Consider the following 23,389-nt stretch of genomic DNA (forward strand, 5'->3'; position numbering starts at 1 on the left):
CCTTCATCCCTACATCCTCTCCCCTCTCTCAGCTCTGCCCCTTTGGGCTACTTCTTACCCTGCTCCTGCAGGCACAGCGGTCCAGGATTGCAGCCCCAATGACCCCACAGCTCAGTGCTTCATCTTTAAAAGGTGCACATTTGTGTCCTGCTATGGGGCACTTCCTTTTAAGGCAGCTCCACACTGCAAATCACAGCCATAAAAACAAAAACAACTCTTCCCTTTGCCATTGAGGCTGCTCTGTCAACAGCTGGGCCACAAGCAGGAGAGCAAGGAGAGCTGCAGCCCCTGCACCAGCAGGGTTAGAAAAAGTTAAAAAAAATAATAATAAAAAAAACAACCCCAAAACTCACAAGTCAGGAGTAACAGGCATTGAGCTCCCACTGAGCTTGGGAGCATTGCTCCAGAGCCCTGGCTATGCTGAGTCCTCAGTGCCTTCTTACACACATGCAGATTTATAAAGAAGAAAACATCACCAATGACACAAACTGACGCTTGAGTCACTGACAGCTTAAGGAAGTCTGGAAAAGAAAAACCCTATTTTTGAAAAGACTGTGTACAGAGATGCATTTAGCAGAAGCTGTAGCAGCTCATGGTATTTTTTTATACTTCACTGGGAAATGTGATTTAGTTCTGGAGATAACTGTTTGTCAGAACTCTGTTGAGGTGACCGAGTGCTTCCCCAAAAAACCCCACTGCTGCTCCCCACCACGACAAGCCCCCGTGCTGCCCAAGACCCCGAGCACCGCAGGGGGAGCCGGGGACGCCCCGGGGGTGTTTTGTATGTATGCTTTCTGTATGGAGTATTTGTTACAGGTAAATATAACTCTGCACCTGGCTGTGGTCTGTCTCCTTGTTAAAACCCTCACCTGCCCCTCCACAGTGCCCTGAAGTGTGTCACATAATTTAACTTGAGGCACGCAAAGCCTCAAGGTCTGAGGTTTGGGGAACTCTGAGCTCTACCAGCCCCTGCTCAGCCCCCACGGGAGCCCCCTGCCCATTGCATCCCATGAGGATAGGGAACAGAGCTCAGCCCCATCCTAGGGGCAGATGCCACCGCCTGCAGCCTCCATCCCAGCACCCCACATATCCCAAACACCACATCCCCAATTACCTGGTCCCCATCTTGTGGGCCACGCACCCCAGGAGCTTTAGGAACCCTTCCAAGCCCCAATCAGCAGGCAGGGAGGCAGGATGCGATTCAAGTGATACATGAGGCCATTTATTGAGCATTAGGAGGCGGGCAAGGCAGAGGCACGGGGCTCGAGGAGGGACATCAGGGCAAGGAAAACTGTGCACCTATACAGGGGGCCGGGGCCGGCCGCTACATGGTCAGCTCCTGCAGGAGAGAGCACAGCGTCAACGCAGGGCCGGTCTGTACCCCCAGAGCCATAAGCAATGAGGACAGCTCTACTCACCATGATGGCATTGACGATGTCATTATTGTTGTGCCTGAGTGCCCGCACGGCTTTGGGACGCGAGACGTTGGCCTGGGCCATGACCAGCTCTATATCCCGCACTTCCAATCCTGTCTCATCCACCTGCGGGAGCAGGGACAGTGCTGTCATCCCCGACCCAGAAGCCCAACCCTATCAGTAGCCTCCCACCACCCAACCCAGCGCCGCCCCTAAGCCAGCCCTGTCGACAGCGGCCAAACCACTTGCCTCCCATCCCCCAATCCAACCTCAGCAGCAGCCTCCCACCAACCTCTTCTTCCTCCTCGCTCTCCTCCTTGATGGTGAGCGCAGGCGCCGTCTCCGTGATCAGTGGGGAGTGCTCCATGGGCACCTTGAACTTCTCAGCCGCAGCCTTGTGCACCTGCTGCGACAGGTCCTCGATCTGCAGGGACAGGGAAGGTCACTGGACGGTCCCCACGGGGTCATCTGAGCCCAGGATGCACCCACAGCCCTGCCCCACCTTGGCTTCCCCAAAGACGATGTAGATGTCGGACGCGGGGCTCTTGAAGACGTCAGGCTTGGTGATGACAAAGAGGATGTTCTTGGACTTGCGGATAGTGATGCGGGTGACACCGTGGATCTGCCTCAGTCCCAGCTTGGACATGGCCTGAGGAAGGAGACACGAGGGTGAGCTCCATACATGATGTCCAACGTCACCAGGGTCCCCAGCCCTCCAGCGCTGGGAGGACACAGCATAGGGACAGTGCTGTCCCTAGGGGTAACAAGGAAGAGACCACCCCCAGCACAGAGACACCCTGACGGCAGCCACCAACGACCTCAGGGACGCACGCCCTCTGCCAAGCTAATCCCCCAGCCCACGTCCCCTCCCTGCCCACGCCGTTGGGACGGGGACATCACCCCAGTGCCACCACCCCAAAGCCACGGGACAACCAGCACCCATCCCACCTTCCTGGCCTTCTTCTCACTGCGGCTCTGCTTGGCTTTACTGATGCTCTCCTCCCCGGTGCCCAGCGAGTGGGTGAGCGGCGCCTGTGGGACACAGCGTTGGGTGATGGGATGTCATGGTCTCCCAGGTGCCTGGGGACAGAGTTCCCAAGCCTGCAGCCCTACCTGAGTCTGCATGGGCCGTGGCTCTGCGCCCTCAGGCTCCTCCAGCTCCGGGATGGACTCATCGTTGCTCTCAGACTCATTGCACGATCCTACACGAGACACAGGGGCCGCAGTGAAGATGACACTCGCCTCAACACCCCAAAGCCCCTCCCTGTACCCCACCCCTCACCTTTATGGTTGGCCTCACCGTGCCGCGGTGCCGCTTTGTCCTCAAGCAGAGCGATGGCAGGCAGGTGCTCAGCAGGGCTGGGGACACGGTAGGGCAACTCTGCCTCACTGGAGGAGCTCGATTCGGACTGCACTGAGCCCCGGGGCGCACGGCGGGGTCCCCCCTCTGCCTCCAGCCCTCGTGCACCCTTACTGCCAGCCGGTGCCTTCCTGCCCCTCGGCTTCTCCTTCTGTGGGGATGGCTCTGGGGCTGCGGGGAGGACGGGAGATGCTGAGGTCACAAGATGGACACCTTCATGGTGAACGGGAACCCGGCGTGCTCAATTGAACACCTCCCAAAATAGGACTGCAGGGATTCCCGTGCACCATCCCATGCCCACCCTGATCCCAGCACTGCCCAGCCCCACACCCCTTGGGGCTCTGAGAGGGCACACACAGCAATGGAAACAGGCAGCTCTTACCCTCCAGCAGCTTCCTGGAGGCCGGCAGGACAGACGGACGTTCCTCTGGCCGCGTGGCCTCGCTGAGCCCTGAGGTGTCCTCCAAGCGTGGCAGCGGCGAGGAGGAGAGAGGAGGCACTTGGATGAGTTTGGAGAGCTGTGGACAGGGAGCAGGCAGCGGGATGGCAACCGGTGCCACAACCTTGGGAACGGGCTCTGCAGCCTCAGCGGGCACTGCAAGCTCAGGAGTGGGCACTGCAGCTTCGGTGGGCTCTTGGGGCATGGGGTCCTCTGGAGAGCTGGGCTCTGGAGGGGGTTCCAAGGGCAGAACAGCCGCTGAGAGGCTGGGAGTGGCTTCTGTGCCTTCATGGTCATCCTCAAGGCTAGGTGTGGAGCTGGATCCTGCCACAATCACCATTGCCTCTTCCTCCTCCTGAGGGATGGACCCTGCCACCATCACTGCCTCCTCCTCCTTGGGGCTAGATCCTGCCTCCTCTTCCTCCTCCTTGGGGCTGGATCCTGCCTCCTCTTCCTGAGGGATGGATCCTGCCACCATCACCTCCTCCTCTTCCTGAGGGATGGATCCTGCCACCATCACCACCTCCTCTTCCTCCTCCTTGGGGCTGGATCCTGCCACCATCACCTCCTCCTCTTCCTGAGGGATGGATCCTGCCACCATCACCTCCTCCTCTTCCTCCTTCTTGGGGCTGGATCCTGCCACCATCACCTCCTCCTCCTCCTCCTCTTTCTGAGGGATGGATCCTGCCACCATCACCACCTCCTCCTCCTCTTCCTGAGGGATGGATCCTGCCACCATCACCACCTCCTCCTCCTCCTCGGGGCTGGATCCTGCCACCATCACCTCCTCCTCCTCTTCCTGAGGGATGGATCCTGCCACCATCACCTCCTCCTCCTCTTCCTGAAGGATGGATCCTGCCACCATCACCACCTCCTCTTCCTGAGGGATGGATCCTGCCACCATCACCACCTCCTCTTCCTGAGGGATGGATCCTGCCACCATCACCACCTCCTCTTCCTCCTCCTTGGGGCTGGATCCTGCCACCATCACCTCCTCCTCCTCCTCCTCTTCCTGAGGGATGGATCCTGCAACCATCACCACCTCCTCTTCCTCCTCCTTGGGGCTGGATCCTGCCACCATCACCACCTCCTCTTCCTCCTCCTTGGGGCTGGATCCTGCCACCATCACCACCTCCTCTTCCTCCTCCTTGGGGCTGGATCCTGCCACCATCACCACCTCCTCCACCTCCTCCTGAGGGATGGATCCTGCCACCATCACCTCCACCTCTTCCTCCTCCATGGGGCTGGATCCTGCTGCTGTCACCACCACCTCCTCTTGTTCCTCCTGCAGAATGGATCCTGCCACCATTATCACCTCCTCCTCCTGAGGGATGGATCCTGCCACCACTACCACCTCTTCCTCCTCCTTCACGGGGCTGGACCCTGCCTTCACTCCCTCCTTCTCCACTTCCTCAGGAGGCGGCAGGGAATGCTCCCCCTCCACCGTGACTTTGGCATTGGGGTCTACACTGAGTAGGAGCAGGGACTCCTTGCTGGGGGGCTCCTGGCCCTGCATAGGGGCTGAGTCTAGCTGCAGCGAGGCCGGGGGAGAACACTGGACGCTCCCTGCATCGCTGGGCTCTGGGGTCTCTTTGGGTTCAGGTGCAGCAGCTTCATCCTCAGCACAGGGAGGACATGGCAGCTCCACAGGGGCTTGGCTGGGGCTCCCTGGGGCAGGCAGGTCCCCAAAGACCCCCTGCAGCATGGAGGCCACTTGCCGGCGGTCCTCCGCACTCTCCAACAAGGCACCGGGTGGTGGGAGCAGTTCAAGGGGGTCTGGAGGGATCCCCACGTACACCTCTTGCTCTGAAGCAGTGAAGTGCAGTGGTGGGGGTGCAGGGGCTGGGGGCAGCACGCAGAGGGCCAGGCAGGGCTGTGGGGCCGGAGAGGGGACCCCAGGGGCAGCCACTTCCCCCGCACTGTCCTGGGGGGGGTTGAAGAAGCTGGGGTCGGTGTGGGAGCACAAGGTGTCCAGCAGTTCTGGGGACGAGTCCTCGGAGGCAGCTGTGGCATCCCACTCACCAGGGATGCGCTCTGGGCTCTGGCCTCGCTCCACATCCTTGCTGGAGGCTTCATCCTCAGAGGCAGCACGTGGCTCATCCATACCCCCCAGCGCAGGACTGAGAGGCTCCTCCACACCCTGCGTCACCTCGCTGCCACCGTCACTCAGTGCCACCCGTGGGGACTCGCTGCCTGAGGCCACCCCGTCCTCACAGAGCGACGTGTCCTCCTCAAGGGGCTGCTCAATGACATCACCCTGCACGTCCCCACCGAGGGCGGGGGTCCCCAGTGGTGCAGGCACGACATCTGTCCTGCCGTCCCCATGGCCACCCACATCCTCCTGGTGTTCCCCACTGTCATCGCCTTGCTCAGGTGGACACAGAGGCTCGGGGCTCTCCGCCGGGACAGCATCAAGCTCACGGTCACCATTGGCAGCGGGCAGGGACGGGGTGTCCCATCCCAGCCCATTGGGTTGGGGGTCTTTGGTCTCCCCAGCACAGGGGGGCTGCAGGGTACCGGCTTCAGCCTCCAGCTGGGCCTCCATCACAGCAGCCGATGGCGCCTCCTCCTCCAGCAGGATCTCCTCCTCCAGCAGTGCCGGCTCTGTGGGGACAGGGGGCTGCGGTGCAGGACTTTCCTCTGGGATGGGGTCCAGCTCCTGCGTGGTATCAGGCTCCAGGCTGGGAGCCTCCTCCATCTCCGAGGAGGAGGAGCTGAGGGTCTCATCCATCCGTCCCACGCTGACTTCTGCACAGAGGGCCTCATCCACCCGTTCGACATCAGCTTCTGCAGGGAGGGCCTCAGCGCAGGTCTCACCCGCGTCGCCTTTCACATCGAGGGCCTCCATGGGGGCTTTGTCCGTCAGCTCCACAGAGGCCTCAGCCACCGGCTTTGCACCGAGGGCCTCAATGGAGGCTTCAACCCCCGGCTCTACACTGACTTGTGCAGCAAGGGCCTCAACAAACGCCTCATCTGATGGTTCCACGTTGACTTCCGTGCTCGGGGGCTCAACGGGGGCCTGGCCCGTCAGCTCTGTGTCAGCTTCCACGGCGAGGGCCGCCATGGCGACTTCTTCCTCCTCTGGGGCGGCACGCTGCTCCATGCCCACGTCCTCCTCGCTGCCATCAGTCGGCTCCAGAAGCGAGGGGCTCAGGGCCACCTCATGCTGCGTGGACCCCCCTGCAGACACCCCAGTGCCATCCAGCTGTGCCGTGTCACCGCGCAGGTGCAGCTCGATGTCCCCAGAGGCCTCTGAGGAAGGCTCGGTGTCCCCAGGGGTGGCGGCGGCCATTTGCGGTCCCCCCAGCGCGTGGCGCTCAGTGCCGTAGAGCCGCTCATCCTCCTCACCGTCGTAGGAGGCCGAGTCAGAGGAGGCCGAGGTGTCATCGTGGAAGGCAAAGGACTCATCCACCCCTTCGTTGATGGAGGTTTCTGAGAGCGAGCGCAGGAAGGAGGCTGAGGTGCTGGCGTCCTCCTCTTCATCTTCATCCTCCTCATCCTCACCCGAGAGCGGCTCGGCCGCTGCCTGGGCCGGCACCAGGGTGATCTCCACAGCCTCAGCCTCGAAGAGCAGGCTGCCACGGAAGGGCAGCAGTGCAGCAGGGATGAGCCCAGGGGCAGCCATGTGGGAGTGGGGCAGCCTGAAGCCTTCCTCCTGCCCGCTGCCTTCATCATCATCATCATCTTCTTCTTCTTCATCCTCCTCCTCCTGCCCTATGGAGGTCACAGCCACATCCTCCGAGGAGGAAGAGGAGGACGAGGAGCGGCGGATGAAGGCTGCAGTACCAGGCTCACCATCAGGGACCTCTGCCAGCAGGTTGGGCGAGCAGGAGGGCGACGTGCTGGCCGTGCCCGAGGACCCCCAGCTGCCCCCTTCGGCCGTCATGTAGGAGCCGGATGGGGAGGTGGGGGGAGAGCCCAGCCCCTCACTCTCTGCATCCCCTCCATCCTCCTCAGGCTTCAAGCGGGGTCCCCCCGTCCTCACCGGGGTGGAGGGGGCTGTGAAGAAGAGGTCAGGGTCGAGGCGGGCGGGGGGCAGCTCGGGATGCCGGGGGGGTGTTTTAGGGGGCAGCTCAGGGGGGCAGTGCGTCTCTTCGCCCATCACGATGCGAGTGTCCAAGGGGTCAGAGGGGAGCAACGATGGAGGCGGCGGTGGGGGGCAGCCCTTGGAGGGGGGGCTGCGCTCAGCTGCATCATAGCTGGCCCCCTCCGGCTGCGGGCGGGCTTCCTCTTTGGCAGGCATGGGGGCAGCGGGGTCCCCTGGGGGGGCTGCAGAGAAAGAGAGAGAGAAGGTTAGAGCATCTCTGGGACCCCTCCCCAACAGCTTTCCTCTTCTCCCCCATGGGGACACCAGTGACAGTGACGTGGATTTGGCCCTAACCGAATGGAGAGTACAGAGATGCAGAGTTCACCACGACACCCCTCTTCCCCTCCCCCAAACAAAGCCACCATCAGCGAGCTGAGGACCCCCTCCCCCACTCCATGCCCTCATACCAAGTAGGTGATGGCAGCCATCCCTAGGGCAGGATTATGGGTGCCCCCCCTGCTGTAAGGGAGCATTAAGGAAGGCTGAGCTGGGGGAGGGGGGGGCACTGCAGGGTTAGGGGCCTGTGCCAGAAGAATAAGTAGGAACAATTAACACCCTCCCCCCCCTCCCCTTTCCCTTCCTCCCTCAACACCACCTATGGGCAGAACATCACTGAGTGCCCCAGAGCCCCCCTAAAGCATTACGACCCTCCTATAGGGACAGAGTACAGTACTGCCAAGCCCCCAAACCCCAGAAACCAACACATACCCCCCCACACCCCCTCCCCGCTCAACAGGGCGCTGAGCTCAGCCTAACTCAGCCCCATGTAACATGGATATAAACTGCTTCTCAAACCCATAGGAGCCCCAGAACTCTAAGGAGCCCCAAAACCACAGCAGCAACCCCCAAATCCTCAACAGAACATCACCCCCTTCAGCCCCCATTACCTGAGGTCCGTTCAGGTGGCTCCATGGGGCAGAGGAGGGACTCTAGAAGCACCCAGAACCCCCCCCACCAGCAACACCCAAAGCACCAACCCTACTACTGCCCCATATGTGCCCTATGGGGTTTATATAGGGGTGAGGAGGTGTGGTCAGGGTCCAGGGGCTGCTGGGAAGAGGGCAGGGCCTCCCCAGGTGTTTAAGGGGAGGGGGGTGGATTGGATGGGGCTGTTAGGGTGGGTTCTGCCTGTGAGTGCTGAGTTGGGATCAAGGGTTGTGGGGAAACATAGGGGCCCTTAAAGCTGTGTATGCTACAAGGACAATATGGGGACATCCCTATACCCCAGGATATAGCTTGGGGGGGTTGGGCACTGTGCCCTAAATCTGAGCCCTCCAAGTGGGGATGGGGATTTTAGGGCCCATTCTCATTCTGTCCTATGGGATGATACCCAAATACTCACCATGGGGACACCCCAATACAGGACTCCCCCCCATTGCTGAGCCCTCTCTGTGTTGCTCCCCCCCCCTCCCCAACTCAAAGTGGTCCACTTTAAACCCCACCCTGCCTGGGGCCCTGGGGACGATGGAAGCCCTGAGTCCCACATCCCCTCCTGCACCCCCCCCAGCCCCCTTTTACAAAGTATCCCCCACCCCATTGCCGTGGGGACACACAGCAGGATGGCAGCACCGCTTGGGGCCCCCCCAGGGCACATTGCTGCGGGGTGACCTTGGGCCAAAGTCCCTGGGGATGAGGGGGGAGACTGGGGGGAGGGGGGGGAAAGGCAGTGAGATAGGGGTGAGGGAACATGCACTGCTGTCACCCCTGGGTGACATGGGGATGGGGGCACAGTGGGATCTCAGGGTCCTGGGAGGGGGGCGGTGGCCCCAGCATCTCCCCAAGGGTGAAGGAAAGCTTCAGCCCGAGCAACGCCACTGTGTCCTCCATCCCTGTATCTCCCATTCCCACATCCCCCATCCTCCAGCTCTGTCCCTGCAGCCTCCATCCCCCATTCCCATATCCCCCATCTCCATATCTCCATATCTCTGTATCCCCCATCCCCGTATCCCCCATCCCTGTATCCCCCATCCCCATATCCCCCATCCCCATATCCCCTATCCCGTATCCCCTATCCCCGTATCCCCCATCCCATTATCCCCCATCCCTGTATCCCCCATCCCCGTATCCCATCCCCACACCCCCCTCCCACCCCCCTCATCCTCACCTCCCTCCAGCTGCAGCCCCTGACTCGTAGCCGTCTCTCCAGGCATAACGGTGGGGTTGGGGGACCCCAAATCCGGGGGGGGACCCCAACCCCAACCCCAAGCCCAAGCCGGCCCAGCGCGGCGCGGCTCTGCGGGGTGAAGGCGGCTGCGCCGGGCGAGGCAGAGCGTGGCGGGGGGGCGCTCAGCCCGGATGATGTCAGCAGGTTCTGTGTGTGGGGTTGGGTTTTTTTTGTTGGGTTTTTTTTTTTTTTCCCTTTCCCCTCTCTCCTTTCCCTGCCTTTTTTTTTTTTTTTTTTTTTTTTTTTAATTATTATTTTTCCTGCCCGGGATGAGAGCAGGGTTGTGTGTGCCAGGCACTGCGGCGGTGCGGCGCAGCCGGGTGTGCGGTGGAGGTGTAGGGGGAGGTGGGAAGAGGGGGGGGGGGGGGGAGGGGGAGGATGTCCCTCCGTTTGCCCCATCCCTGCGGTGATTTTGGGGACGTTGGGGTGGCTCCTTACACCCCCTAACACGATTCCCACAGCGGACTCAGAGCCCCCCCCCCCCCCTGCACCCCGAAGCGATGCTGAACACATTGGGGTCCCCCACACCGAGGGAAGCAGGATGGGGCCGGTGTGCTGTTGCCATGGGAACAGCCCGTCTCCCATCTCCATGGCGATGGGGATGGGTTCCCTGGCAACCTTTACCCCCTCCTCTCCCCCCCCCTCCCCCCCCCAATGCCATGTGGTTGGGAGACCCCCGGATGGTTGAATGGACACACAGCCCTTTGGGTTGGGGGACAAAGGGGATGCTCAGCACCCACAGATAGCTTTATCCTGGTTGGAGACCCTCCCTCCCATAGGGACAGCCCCCCCCCATAGCACACCCCGTGCTGCTGCCTCCCACCCGGGCACGCAGCGCTGCCGGCCCTGGCGTGATGCCGGTGCCAGGAACGGCGCTGAGCCGTGACTCAGCACCCGGCTGCGGCCCCAAATGGCGCTGATTGGGCACCGGCCAGAGGGGCAGCAAGGGATGCGGTGGGGGTAAGCGATGCCCCCACAGCCCAAATCCGTTTGCTCATAGCCCAGATGGCCGCTTAATCCGCCCTCAAAGCCTTTCCTGGCAGCCAGCTCCGTGCGTCACAGCAGGAGGGCTTTCCTGTGTCCCTCTTGCCCGGCTCTGGCCACCAGCTTCAGAGCTTGGATGGAGGCTGTCCCCCATCCCCCGACCTAAAAACCATCACTGGGGGGCATCTGTGCCACCCTTGTCCACCCACCCCAGGACCACCGCCAACAAAAACCCCATTAGGAACAATAAAACCCCACCGCCCACCAGCACAGCCCTTCTTCCACCCCACTCCCACAGGTTGGGGACACACAGGGGACACGGTACAGCAGAGGGTGGCTTTATTGAAACGCAGCTAACTGGCCAACTCCTTGGCCACCACCTTGTGGAGTTTGTCACGGAGGTAAGCCGCCCGCTGCCGCTCCAGCTTCAGCTCCAGGAACTCATAGTGGGGGACCTGGGGAGGAGAGGAGAGGCAGTGAGCAATGGGGGCATCACCACGGGGACAGCACTATGGGGACAGCACCACGGGGATGTGCTCAGTTCCCAGCCATGTACGTGGCACGTTTTTATCCCCGCCATCCCACAGCAGGGATGTGGGGCCCATGAAGCACAGGTGATGCTGTGGCAGCCCTTGGGCCGGCGCGCACCACGGCAGAGGTGGCACCGAATTTGACGAGGCTGCAAGGAAGGCACCGTTCCCTTATCACAGCCTCGGTGGCATTGGGATGTTTCCTCAAAGCACAAAGCATTGCTATGGGGTGTTTCCTCCAATTGGGACGGCGCAAAGCACTGCTATGGGGACTGCTTGCAGCCAGCCCAGGGCAGAGCCCGGATCCTTCCAGTTGTGATCTCAGAGCTCTGAAACCCGCTGAATTTTTCATCCCAGCTGCAGAGTACGTGCAGGGCTTCATGGTCTGCTTGCTCCCATTTGCGCATCCCGGCCTCCCTGCCCAGCAGCACAGCAAGCCCTGCCTGGTGAAGATGCATCACTTCTTCAGAGACGAGCTGCAGCCAACCAGGAGGAGGGAACAGCACTGGAATGAACGCTGTTTGCGCAGCGCTCGCTTGTTCTGATGGCTCCAAGCCGCCGGAGGGAGCAGACGGGGGGATCCCACCGCCCACCACCACTATATTTAGCACAAGGCTCGAGCTGAAGGAAGCAGTTTCCTCCTCCTCCTCCTGTCTCCCCACCTGAAATCTCTCCAGCCAGTGAGTGCACACGGGCTGCAGGGGCTTCGCTTTGTATCAGCGTCAAAGAGCGGCAGCTCCGTGCGAGGGGATGCAAATTTGGGCTGCTCGCAGGGAATGGAGTTTGATGTGGGGTGACAGCGCTGGGGGACACGTGGCACGCCGCCCTCCTGCCCCACTGGAGCCATCCCTGCCTGCTGCACAGCTCTGCCAGCACAGCTATAATTACCTCCGGGGGCTGAATAATGCATGGCCCCAATGGAGCGCAGCGCTGCGGCGCAGGGATCAGCGTGCTAAGACCTTGTCTGCTGTCCTCCTCCATTACTGATCCCCTCTCTGCCCTGGGGCTGCCTGACAGGTGGCCCGGAGGGGATCACGATGGCTAATCCCAGCACGGGGCCACGGTCAGCACCGGGTGTTGGGGGCTGGATACTCACATCCACAACAAGGAAGCCGGCTGCCTGGATGTGGCGCCGAGCCATGGCGTAACGGCCCAGCAGCTCCTTGCTCCTGTTGCTGAAATTTGGGAATTCCCACCTGAGGAAGGCGACCCTGCAAGAGGGGTGAAAGAGAGCAGTGAGACTGGTGCTGGGCAACCTCAGCCTCAGAGCAGCTTCGAGCACGGATGGCTCAAACTTAGTGGATCCGCAGCCCACGCTGAATGGCAGACGTTGCCTTTCCCAGCCAGGAAGGAGTCAGCTTGGCCCCTGGGCTCTGTGGGCAGCCAGGAACGGTGGCAGACAGTTGGCACAGGCTCTCTGTGGAGGACGTGCCAGACAGGGGAGGCTGCTGCCACAGCCAGCATCCTGCCCTGTCCCTTGCAACGTGACCCGCGGCAGCTTGGCACGGTCCTACCCCCTTTTCTGTCCAGACCAGTGGACGCAGCTGGGCACAGTGACCTTGGCACGCTGGCATCCCCACGGCACTGTCCCCTGCTGCCTGCAGCCAGCCACGGGGACAGCAAAGCCTTGTCCCTCCCACCGTGCCTGGTGCAGCTGAGCCCAAACCCACCTCCTGGCACCCGGCGGCAGCGGCTTTGTCCCTTCTGAGTGGGGCAGATGGGGAGCTGCAAAGTTCTTCAAGGGGAGAGGTTTATTCTCGCTGTTCAGCACCATTTCAGCATCTGCAGAGAGGAGGAAAAGGAAGCAGTCCTGAGGATGCTGTTCCATGGAAGCTGGGGATGCCCTCACCGTGGGGCTGACACGGGGCACGGCATCCATCAGGCAGGGCCCCAACCAGCTCCAGCACAAAGCCTGTCTGTGGCACCATTTTGTCCCCAGAGTCCCACAGGAAGGGACGTGGGGCACAGACTACAGCTCTGCTGTGGCAGCCGGATGGCCGGCCCCAACCACGGAGGGGGCAGGGACTGAATTTGACGGGACTGCATTGGCGAGGCAGAGGGATGTGAGGCTGAAGAACGAGATATAACCTCAGGCACAAAGCCTTTATGTTGATCCCCCTGCAGCATGCAGACCCCAATGAGCCCCGCTGCTCCAAGGAGAGGCTGTGCTCACCGATCCGCCAGCCGTAGATGGTGCTCACGTCCCAGCGCCCGTTGTCCTGGCTGCCCAGCACGCCTGCCAAGGCCTCCCGCAAGCTGCTCTGCAGCAGGGTGACCTTCTCTGCTGCTGGCTCTGCAGCACTCAGCATCCCAGCCGGCAGGAACGGCCCCTGGTACTCAGGGCTCTCCAGCTTGGCAGCAGCATTGATTTGGATGAGCTTCATCCGCAAGTTCTGAGCCCTGGGGGACAGATCGCCTGGCAGGAGGAGGAAAACAAAGAGCTGATCCTGCGGCTTGCTCAGCTCATCCAATCAGGATTTCTGGTCCCAATCCCACTGCTGCTGCTCAAACAGGACCTGAGAATCCACCAGGATGGATCTCTAAGTGCTGGCATCGAGATGCAGATCGCCACATACGTGCAGAAGGGGCAGCACTGCCCGAGCACAGGGCGAGACCCGGCTGAGCCCCTGTTGGAGGGCACAGCCCCCAGTGTCTGTGGCACGATTTTATCCCCAAGGTCCCACGGGAGGGGACGTGGGGCCCATGGACTACAGATGTTGCTGTGGCAGCCGCATGGCCAGTGCTCGCCATGGAGGAGGCAGAGACTGAATTTGACTGGGCTGCACCTCCCCCATGAGTGGCTAAGAAACACCAAGCCCTCCCCTCACGTCTAAGTGCTTGGGGAAAATGTGCAGGCAGCGCTGGAGCCATGAACAAAGCTGAGCCTTGAGGCATAAGAAAGCTGAAGGCAACGTGGCAGCCTGCTGGGCTCAACCCCACAGGCACAGTGCAGGGTAGACCAACCCCTCCAAGCTCAACAGCTGAGCTCACAGCCAAAAGTAGATGCACTAGACCCAGTACTCCCACTCCCTGAGCTCTGGCTCCATGTCCCACCTTACCTTGGATCACAGCGTGGAAGTCGGGTGCCAGCACACGCTGCAGGTAGGGAGGCTTGGCTTGCTGCAGCACACAGAGTGACCAGACCAGGTCGGTCAGCAGCTGGGGCTCCAGGCTGTCCAGCTGGCCCTGCAGCTCCTCATGGGCCTGCCAGAGCCAAAGCCACAGCTCAGCACATCTCTGCAGATGGCCCTGCTTCTGCAGTGCTTCTACTGGGCTATTTGCTGATAGAATTCAGGATTGCTCTACAGCAGCCTTGCTGCAGGTTCACAGTTCCAGGTGCTGGTGTTGTTTTTTTTTTTGTGTGTGTTGTTGTTTTTTTTTGCAATGCCTCAAAAATCAAGTTTTGCACTTGCTACAAAACCTCCCTTCATGCTGACTGTGATTAACGTTGGCAAAGAGTCCAGATCCCACTGCCAACCAGGGATGCTAACCCTATCTCTGTGGCACGAGGGCCTCCCTCTACTTGGTCTCATCTCTTCACCCTGGGCTGCAGAAATCTCCCTGCAAAGCCCCCAGGCAGGGCAGCAGCGAACAGCTCTGTGGATGGCAGCCTCCATCCTTCCCAACAGCATCGCCACACCCAGGGCTTGGATGGGCTGGGAGATCTCTGATCTGCTGAGAATGAGTGATCTTATGGCTTCGTTATGGAGCTAATTGCAGCAATCAGAGTTCAGGAGGCACCTGAACAACCACGTGCTGATTATGTCTGCTGGAAGAGCTAGCCTACAGGGATTTGGTGCTAGCAAGGGGCAAACCAGCTTGGTTATCAGCCAGCACACAGCCACAGGGCATCAGTATGGGTTTTTCAGCCTGGCCCGAGCTCTGGGCTCCCCATTTCCATTTCCTGCACCCACTCGTGCTCCAGGTTATGCCAGGATACGTGCAGCCTTCCCACTGACTCCAAAGAGGAGGAAGGTTGACACAGAGGGGAAAAGGAGGCAGGTTACCATGTTAAAGAAGTCCTCGCTTCCGCTGGGCTGGAAGTTAAGGCGGGCAAAAGACAGGATGATACTGCACAGGTGGGCAATGGACAGCTGCTTGGCATTGTCCAGGGCATACTGGAAGACAAGAGAGAGCAAAACCAGAGGTTGAGAAATGAGTACTGACAGAAAAAGATTGCAAACATCATCCAAGGAGATGCCCAGACCCATGACAAGATGAGAACAAGAAGGAAAGGATCTTTCAGTGCCTCCCTAGGATTTTATCCTGGTGCAAGGGAAAGCTGTGAGTGGAAGCAGAGCTCTGTAATATTCCCTGATACAGGCATCAGAACAGGGGCAGAGACTGGGAGCTGCCTGGGGAACGCAGCACTCTGGAGCAGAGGCTCAGAAAGAGCTGAAGCTGACTCCAGAGTTGCGTGGATTCTGACTGCTGACTGCAGTGGAGCATCTCTAGTAAGAGAAGAATTGTTCTGGGTGTCCCAGTCATATATCAGCAGGTGCTACCCAGGCCCTGTGCCTCCTCACCTGAGAGATGGCCTCAAACAGAGGCAGGCTGAGCCACTTGAGGAGGGCGAAGGAGCGGATGCAGCGCGTCACCTCGACGGGTGTCATTGCAGAAACGTGGGGCTGCAGGTCAGTGGCTATCTTCTGGAAGACCTGGGGCTGGTGGAAATTCAGTTTTCCTTAAAGGAGCAAAAGAAAGTGGCAGCCACTGACACGGAGCCGGTATGGGAGCTGTGACTCATGGCCCTGCCTCTTCTCATCCAGCCAGGTCCTGCTGCTCCCACCAGCTCTCAATCCAACATTCCCAACACCGGGCTGCTACAGCCCTGCCTGAGCCTGCAAGAGACAGTACAGCTCCCAAACTACTGGACTTCTCCACCTTGGGGATATTATGGGGCTGCTGGGCCTCACTGTGTCCCAGAAGGACACCCAGCAGGGATCTGGAGGCTGTGACGTGGAACATCCACCCCTTACTTCCCTTCAAACTCAGTCCAGATTTATCAGCTGAATAGCAAGATGGTAACATCAATACAATAAGCGTGAGCTCCTTCCAAAGCCAGGTCTAGCAGGTTGATTTCTTTATTACTAAAGAACATCCAACCCATGACAACCACACCACCCCAGTGTTGGACAGATCTGTTCCCACCACCAGAAACCAGACAGTGAAATGAAGAGCAGCTTCATCCCAATTTCTGGACAGGAGCAGATGGAAATGCACAGAAAGAAGAGAAGAAAAATAAAGGCCCAAGGATGATAACACACATTATCAGTTAGTGATGGCCAGCTGCAAACAGAGCTGATTTGCACCAGGTCTGTCACCACCCATATCTGAAGACTTTGGTCTACCCTGTGGCCAGGAATGCAATAAAGGTGACTGTCACCATGCTGGCAGTCTGCAGCACTTGCACCTAAGGCACCATGCCACTGCTCAAATGTTAATCACGTTGCCACTTGGACACCTTGGGTGAAAAGAAACCAATTGTTTTAATGCCACTGCCCTGTGTGCTGGAAGGAAGCCCTAAAGGGGCTCGGGGGGGGGGTGAGAGCAGCGAGGAACAGAGCCACACTAAGCACAGTGCTGCCACACAGAGGGCTCTCTGACTTATGCAAGCACAGTAATGCCCAACCCAAAGGGTCATGATACAACCAAGCTGCTTACCATAGGAGAAAATCAGGTCCATCAGGACACTGAGGTTGAGCTCTGAGTGCTTCTGAATCAGGTGGTAGGACATGGCACGGAGCAGAGGCACGCTGCGCCGGTTCTGGTACGCCAGAGCCAGCGTGATTTTCCTTATGTCCTCAGGGCTGAACTGCTCAGCAAGCTCCAGAGCCTGGTAAGAAACATCGAGACATAGAGAGACAGGCACAGAGCAAGGGACGTGCCACCCTCCAGGACACTGCTGGCTGAGCCCCTCCAAGGACTGCAGGGTTTCCATACACCCTAATGCTGTCACGCAACAACTGCTGCAGGAAATGCTGCTGAATCACTGCCTTGCTGCCCACTGTAACTCCTGTTATCATCTGCCCAATGTAGAATGGCCTGGGTTGAAAAGGAGCACAGTGCTCATCCAGGTTCAACCCCCTGCTGTGTGCAGGTCACCAACCAGCAGCCCAGGCTGCCCAGAGCCACATCCAGCCTAGCCTTGAATGCCTGCAGGGATGGGGCATCCACAGCCTCCTTGGGCAACCTGTTCCAGTGCCTCACCACCCTCTGAGTGAAAAACTTCCTCCTCATATCCAACCTAAACCTCCCCTGTCTCAGTTTAAAACCATTCCCCCTTGTCCTATCACCATCCACCCTCACAAACAGCAGTTCCCCCTCCTGTTTATACGCTCCCTTCAAGCACTGGAAGGCCACAATGAGGTCTCCCCAGAGCCTTCTCTTCTCCAAGCTAAACAAGCCCAGTTCCCTCAACCTTTCCTCATAGGAGAGCTGCTCCAGCCTCTGATCATCTTAGTGGCCACCTCTGGACCCCCTCTAAGAGCTGCACATACTTCAGCCACCTGGAGTTCCAGCTCTGCATAAGCTGACAACCCCACAACGGCACCCTGCTTTGCCACATGCAATGTCTGCAGCATTTATTTATCCCCAGAGTTGAGGGAAAACAACAGTGGGGCCCATGAGCTGCAGGGGTTGTTGCTTTGGCAGCTGTTTGGCCGGTCCCCAGCGCGGGGCTGGACAAGGACCGAATTTGACGCAGCTGCAGTCATGGCCCTGTGGCAGTTTCAACCCAAAAGACATTTCCCTACTCCTGGAAGTGACAGAAAGAGGGACCTGCTGGAGCACAGACCTCCCTGCAGACTCTTCCTCACAGCCTGACTTTCACAGAGAGCCAGAGGACAATGCTTTTGGCAGTGACTTTCTGCTGCCTCTGCAAGTTACCGCCCGCCAGCTGAGCTAAGGTAATTCTACCACAAAGTTAAGGTAATTCTAGCTGCAAGGCAAAGCACATCAGCTCAGTCCACCTCTGAGCAGCTCAGACCAGCGCAGGTCTGAGAGTGCGAACTCCTCATCTGTGTGGCTCCAAAGAGGAAAAGGTTTCTTTTGAGCACCTTTGCACATGGGAAGCGAGCTGCATCCTCTGCAAGACAGGCTGACAAGGACATGCTGGTGGAGCAGTGCCCACACAGGATGTCCCTCACACTGTCACTGCCCCCAGGAGACGTCCCACCCAAAGGGAACGGAGCGCCCAAGCCCATACCTTGTCTTCTAACCGGTCCATCAGCACTGAGGAGACGTGCCCAACCTTGGCAATCAGCATCACCACGGTTCTGGTGCCCTCTAGTTCTGTCCACCGCAGCTCCAGCTTCTTGATGACCTCGTGGAGCAGTTTGCTCTCCTTGCCCTGCTTGACAGCCAAGAACTCTGCCAAGGAGGCGAGCTGGCGGAAGGTGAGCCGCCGCAACCGCCACAGCACCTCCTGCTCCACAGACTGCACCTCCCTGCTGCTGCTCTCCATCCCCAGCGAGTACAGGCTCTTCAGGAGGCCCACCAAGGTGTTATTCCACACCTGAGATATCTGGGAGGCAAGTAAAAATATCTAGATAGATTTTTACCCTTCTCTGGAGGTGCACACACCTAAATTTCCCTGTGGCGTGGCTGGAATATGACCTCAGCGAGCAGTGAAACAAACGAGGCAGAATCACAGCCAATGATGCTCAGGGCAGGATGGACCAGGTGGCCTCCAGCAAACAGACTCTTTAACTGCCCTGCCTGCCCCAACTCCAGCCCTGCAACATCCTAAAACTCAGGGATGGCTCAATGCTTGGGTGCAAGAATGACCTGAGTGCTCTCAGGGTAATCCACCAAAGTGACCTGAAGTGGAAATCCCAAAGCAGGATGCAGCTGAGAAAGCAGGCAGAGCTCCTGGTGTCCCAGCCACGCAGACTGCTCTCCCTGGTCTGACCCTGTGTGCTGCTTCAGCCTAATGTTCAAAGCCTCCAACTTGGTGACACAGGGATGTTGCAAGGCCATTAATTTTAGTCACAGAATCACAGAATGGCTTTGGTTGGAAGGGCTCTCAAGGATCACGAATCTCCAACCCCCTGCCACAGACAGGGCCACCAACCTCCCCATTTCATACCAGACCAGGCTGCCCACAGCCCCATCCAACCTGGCCTTGAACACTTCTACACAATGACTTCTTACATCGAGTTAGCTGCCCACTGCAGGAACAGCTCTCTGGAGAGAAACAATTGTGTTTGCAGTGACTTTGCTCGATCATATCCCAGCTAGATGTGTTCTTATCCACTTCCCTTTTGGGAGCAAGGCCATGCTGCCCAGCTTCTTGCTTTCCCAGCACAGCAGCTCGGCTCTCCTAGCTCTGAAGTCCACCCTCTCTGCTGAGCCACAGACACCTGCATCCTTTTTTGTGTGTGTGACCTGATGCTGATACATCTCTGCCAACAAGTGCAGAGAAGGTACCAGCTGTGAAAATTCACAAGGGAAAGGAAAAGGCAGCACTCGCTGCTCCAGGCCAGCCTTCCCAGACCCATTCTTTCTCCAAACTGCCTCCATCACAAGAAGGGAACTCACCTGAGAATCCACGATCTCAATAAGCTGCTGAAATCGTTCATCTTGCAGAATGTCCCCTGTTTCCAGGTTCTTTTCCACTGCAAGCCAAGAAAGTCGAGTAACGACCAGCGAAGCTTGGTTGCTATTTAGAGAGTGAAGTTCACCCAGCTGGAACAGTTCCTGAGGACTTGTGGCTGCCTCAATGAGATTCAGGATCGCTCTGTGCTCTGAGTTACTGTTTTCTTCCACCTGCTCTTTGACAGAGAATCTGTCTGCGTTCCAGGCAGAGGGGACAGAGGTGTGGATAGAGGCAACAGGTATGTGTGGCAGGGCTCTGGCTGCTAGCAGCTTCCCATTGGGCAGCAGCAGAGCAGCCGGGGCAGCAGCAGGAGCCCAGGTGAAGGTGATGAGGTGCCGCCAGCAGCAGCGTTGCACCAGCCGGGCTGCCATGGCGGGGATCTGAGGGGCTCAGCACTGCATCTTGGGGAAGCTGGAGGAGGAAAAGAAAGGCTTTAGGAACAGGAAGGTTCAGGGGGAACGAGGAGAGGTAACAGGTTTAAAGCTGCGAGTCACAGAAGCGCAGAGCATCCCTATGAATACCCCCACAGAATAAAACTGAAAGGGACCCACGTGGGCAGACCCACGGTATCACTTCGGTTGGGAGATGCCTCCAAGCTCACCAAGTCCAACCATTAACTCAGCGCTGCCAAGCCTCTCACTAAACGACGCCTCTCGGCACCACGTCCACACGTCCCTTAAATATCCCCAGAGATAGGGGCTCCCCTACTTCCCGGGGCAGCCAGTTCCGACGCTCCATAACGCCAGATCCTTCATAACGCCCCACTCAAACCTCCCCCGGCGCATCCTGACACCCGGGCCTCCCCGCACCGTGAGCCGAACCGGCCGAACTCCTGGCCCGGAGGCTGCGCCGAACTCGCAGCTGCCTCAGAGGCCGTAGCCCTTCGGAAATCCCGACCCTATCGCGCACGCAGCTCCCCGAGAACTCGAACCCCGCTTCCGATCACCCCGGGCCGCGGAACCGCAGCCATCCGCGCTGACCTCGCCCGGCCCCACCGCACGCCGGCCCGGCAATGAGACGAAGTGCGCATGCGCCTCGGCGCAGCATGATGACATCATCAAAGCGCAGCTATTTTCTATTGGCTGAGCTCCCCAGGTCCCCCCGACAGAATCGAGCGCGAAAGAGGAAGCACTTCCGGTTCGCGACTGACGGGCGCCGCCATTTTATGACGGGTGGTGTGCGGCGGGTCGCGTCTGGGCGCGCGGCTCTGGCCGGGTTCGGTCCGTTCAGGTCAGCCAGGCCGCAACACCGAGCCCGGCTGTGGGAACGGAGAAACCAAACAGAGCCCGGGGCGGTGCACTGGCAGCGCTGGGAGGAAGGCAAATAACAGGAGATTTATGCACTAGGCACGCCCCGTTGCTGTTTGCTCAGCCGAGGAGTGACAAGACAGAGGGAAGAGCTTTACATGAAAAGAGAAGACATTGGGGTTCGGCATCAGGAGTGTGTGCGGGTGTCACAGCCCTGCAGCGCTCAGCACCGGGCTGGATGTGGGCACGGGGCTGTGGGACGAGATCTCTGCAATCCCTGCACGCTGTGTGCCTACAGGTGGGCTGTGAGGGCCCTTCCAACCATTGAGGGGAGGCCTTGCTGCTCCCTGCAGCTCCCTGGAAGGAGACCGAATTGCGGTGGGGGTCAGCCTCTCGCAGTAATAGCGATAGGATGAAAGGGAATGGCCTCATGTTGTGCTAGGGAAGGGTCAGGTTGGGTAATGGGGGAAAATTCTATTCGGAATGAGCAGAGATGCAGTGGCACAGGCTGCCCGGGGAGGTGTTGGGATCACCGTCCCTGGAGGTGTTCCAGAAACATGGAGGTGTGGCACTGAGAGATGTGGGCAGTGAGGTGAGCTGGGGTTGGAATTGGGGATCTCAGGGGTCAGCCTTAACGATCCTGTAATTTGTGATCTTTGTTAGGGCTCATTCCTGCTACGGGTGGCAGCTATGAAACAGGAGACCGGGCTGCAACCTCTGTGGGAACCTGACCCTTTGCTGAACCCTCTCTCAATAAAATGTTGAAGAAAATTTCCCGTGTTGGGTCATGACTGGCTTCCAGCCACCATTCTTATTCTCTTTCTTGTGAGAAAGCAGTGGTGATGAGCTTGGAGATGGCCCCTGGCAAAACCCTGGCTGCCATGAGGCATCCCTTCAGCCTCACTGCTCAGAGCTGAACAAACCCAGCGCCCTCAGCTGCTCCTCGCCAATCCTACCCTCCAGACCCGTCACCACCCCATGCCCTGCAGCACAGCCAGGGATGTGGGATGCAGCCTGGAGCGGGACAAGGCAGCCCATGGGCGCAGCCACGTCCCCACCACAGCTTTTCCCCCCCAGATAACTGCCGCGCTGTGGCTGCTCCCCCTGGGCCCGCGTTTCCGCGTTGCCCAACTTCGGGGCCAATAAAAGGCATTGGGAGCGATGAGCGGGCACGGGGCGAGGATGGCGAGCTGCTGGGTGCTGGTGCTGGCGCTGCTGGGGGGGGCCTGCGCCCTCCCGGCCCCCCTGGGCTACCCCCAGGCTCTGGCCCAGGCTGTGGACTCCTACAACCAACGGCCTGAGGTGCAGAATGCCTTCCGGCTGCTCAGCGCCGACCCCGAGCCCGGCCCGGTGAGTGCATGTGGGGACAGCGTGGGGAAACCACGAGGACACCATGGGAGATACTGGGCACATCGTGGGGAAGGCGGGGGGAGGTGTGCAGGCATCATGGGGACGGCGTGGGGAACATCAGAGGAACCTCCTGGGAACGGCGTGAGGACATGGGAGGGACAGCGTGGGGACACAAATGGTGAGGACACCTTTGGGCATCAAAGGGACATCATGGGGAAACCCTGGGGAAGGCGTGGGGTCGGTACGGGGACGTGGTGGGGCCAGCCGGGGGACATCAAGAGGGGAAGCAGAGCTGCTCCCCCCGCCCGGCTCTGAGCCGTGCCCGGAGCAGCCGGGGCTGCCGGGTGGCTGCCACCACGCTGTGCCCTGCCCCCAGAACGTCCAGCTCAGCTCCCTGCACAACCTCAACTTCACCATCATGGAGACGCGGTGCCAGGCGCGCTCGGGCGCCCAGCTCGACAGCTGCGAGTTCAAGGAGGACGGGGTGAGCGCCGTGCTGGGCTGGGGGGCTGGGGGGCTCCCGGGGGGAGGGACGGCCCCGTGCTCAGTGTCCCCCTGCTCACAGCTCGTCAAGGACTGCGCTGCGCCCGTGGTGCTGCAAGGCGGCCGCGCCGCGTTCGATGTCACCTGCGTGGACTCCATGGCTGACGTGAGTGGGGACACCATGGGGGTGGTCCCAGGGGGGTTTGGGACCCGCTCGGGCCAGGCTCCCATTCCCCCGTTGATGACAACGCTTCTCCCCACAGCCCGTCCGCGTCAAGCGCTACTGGCCGCTGGTCATCAGGACTGTAGTTGCAGGATACAACCTCTACCGGGCCATCAAGAAGAAATGAGCTGTCCCCAGAGCCGCTGTCACCGCTGTCCCCTTGCTGCCTTCCTTCCAATAAAGGTGTTTCCTGGCCACTCTTTCTTTTCTGTGTCTCTTCTGAGTGACGCTGGTGGGGTTCTTGGGATGTCTGGGGGAAGCCCCGTGGTGCCAGCTGCTCCCCATGGTGTTCCTAAGCACGAGCTGGGCTCTGGGGACGGCCAAGAGGACCTCAGATGTAGATGTGGCAGCTGGGAGTCCACATTTGGAGCCTCGTTCTGGGAACCCCACATCTGGGCCGCTGCACGTGTCCAAGACCCGCCTGGTCCCTTTATCCATCATCTGTAGTGTCACCTCGTGCTCCCCAGCTGCCCCCTGCCACGGCCCCTTCATCCTCACCCTGTTCTCC

General features: G+C 59.6%; 3 protein-coding genes across 3 annotated transcripts; 1 reads left to right on the top strand and 2 right to left on the bottom strand.

The window, feature by feature from the left end:
* Window positions 1-1,324: 1,324 nt before the first annotated feature.
* LOC306948518 (uncharacterized protein) lies at window positions 1,325-9,451 on the bottom strand (the record flags this gene model as incomplete). Its single annotated transcript, XM_079538157.1, has 10 exons — window positions 1,325-1,339; window positions 1,419-1,541; window positions 1,708-1,839; window positions 1,918-2,064; window positions 2,364-2,447; window positions 2,529-2,652; window positions 2,721-2,946; window positions 3,158-3,545; window positions 3,690-7,483; window positions 9,406-9,451. The coding sequence occupies 10 exons, from the start codon at window positions 9,449-9,451 to the stop codon at window positions 1,325-1,327; spliced, it is 5,079 nt and encodes a 1,692-aa protein (XP_079394283.1).
* A 1,351-nt stretch (window positions 9,452-10,802) lies between these two features.
* TBRG4 (transforming growth factor beta regulator 4) lies at window positions 10,803-19,949 on the bottom strand (the record flags this gene model as incomplete). Its single annotated transcript, XM_079538504.1, has 10 exons — window positions 10,803-10,904; window positions 12,076-12,190; window positions 12,650-12,761; window positions 13,153-13,395; window positions 14,039-14,183; window positions 14,987-15,097; window positions 15,506-15,663; window positions 16,644-16,815; window positions 18,187-18,504; window positions 19,521-19,949. 10 exons carry the CDS (start codon window positions 19,947-19,949, stop codon window positions 10,803-10,805), a joined length of 1,905 nt encoding a protein of 634 aa, XP_079394630.1.
* Window positions 19,950-22,007: 2,058 nt separating this feature from the next.
* On the top strand, window positions 22,008-23,027 carry LOC306948399 (cathelicidin-1; the record flags this gene model as incomplete). The annotated part of the gene is made up of 4 exons (XM_079538026.1): window positions 22,008-22,175; window positions 22,552-22,659; window positions 22,741-22,824; window positions 22,922-23,027. The coding sequence occupies 4 exons, from the start codon at window positions 22,008-22,010 to the stop codon at window positions 23,006-23,008; spliced, it is 447 nt and encodes a 148-aa protein (XP_079394152.1). The 3' UTR covers window positions 23,009-23,027.
* Window positions 23,028-23,389: the final 362 nt, after the last annotated feature.

The sequence above is a fragment of the Tetrao urogallus genome (assembly GCF_951394365.1).
Source record: "Tetrao urogallus genome assembly, chromosome: 7".
NCBI classification, from domain to species: Eukaryota; Metazoa; Chordata; class Aves; order Galliformes; family Phasianidae; genus Tetrao; species Tetrao urogallus.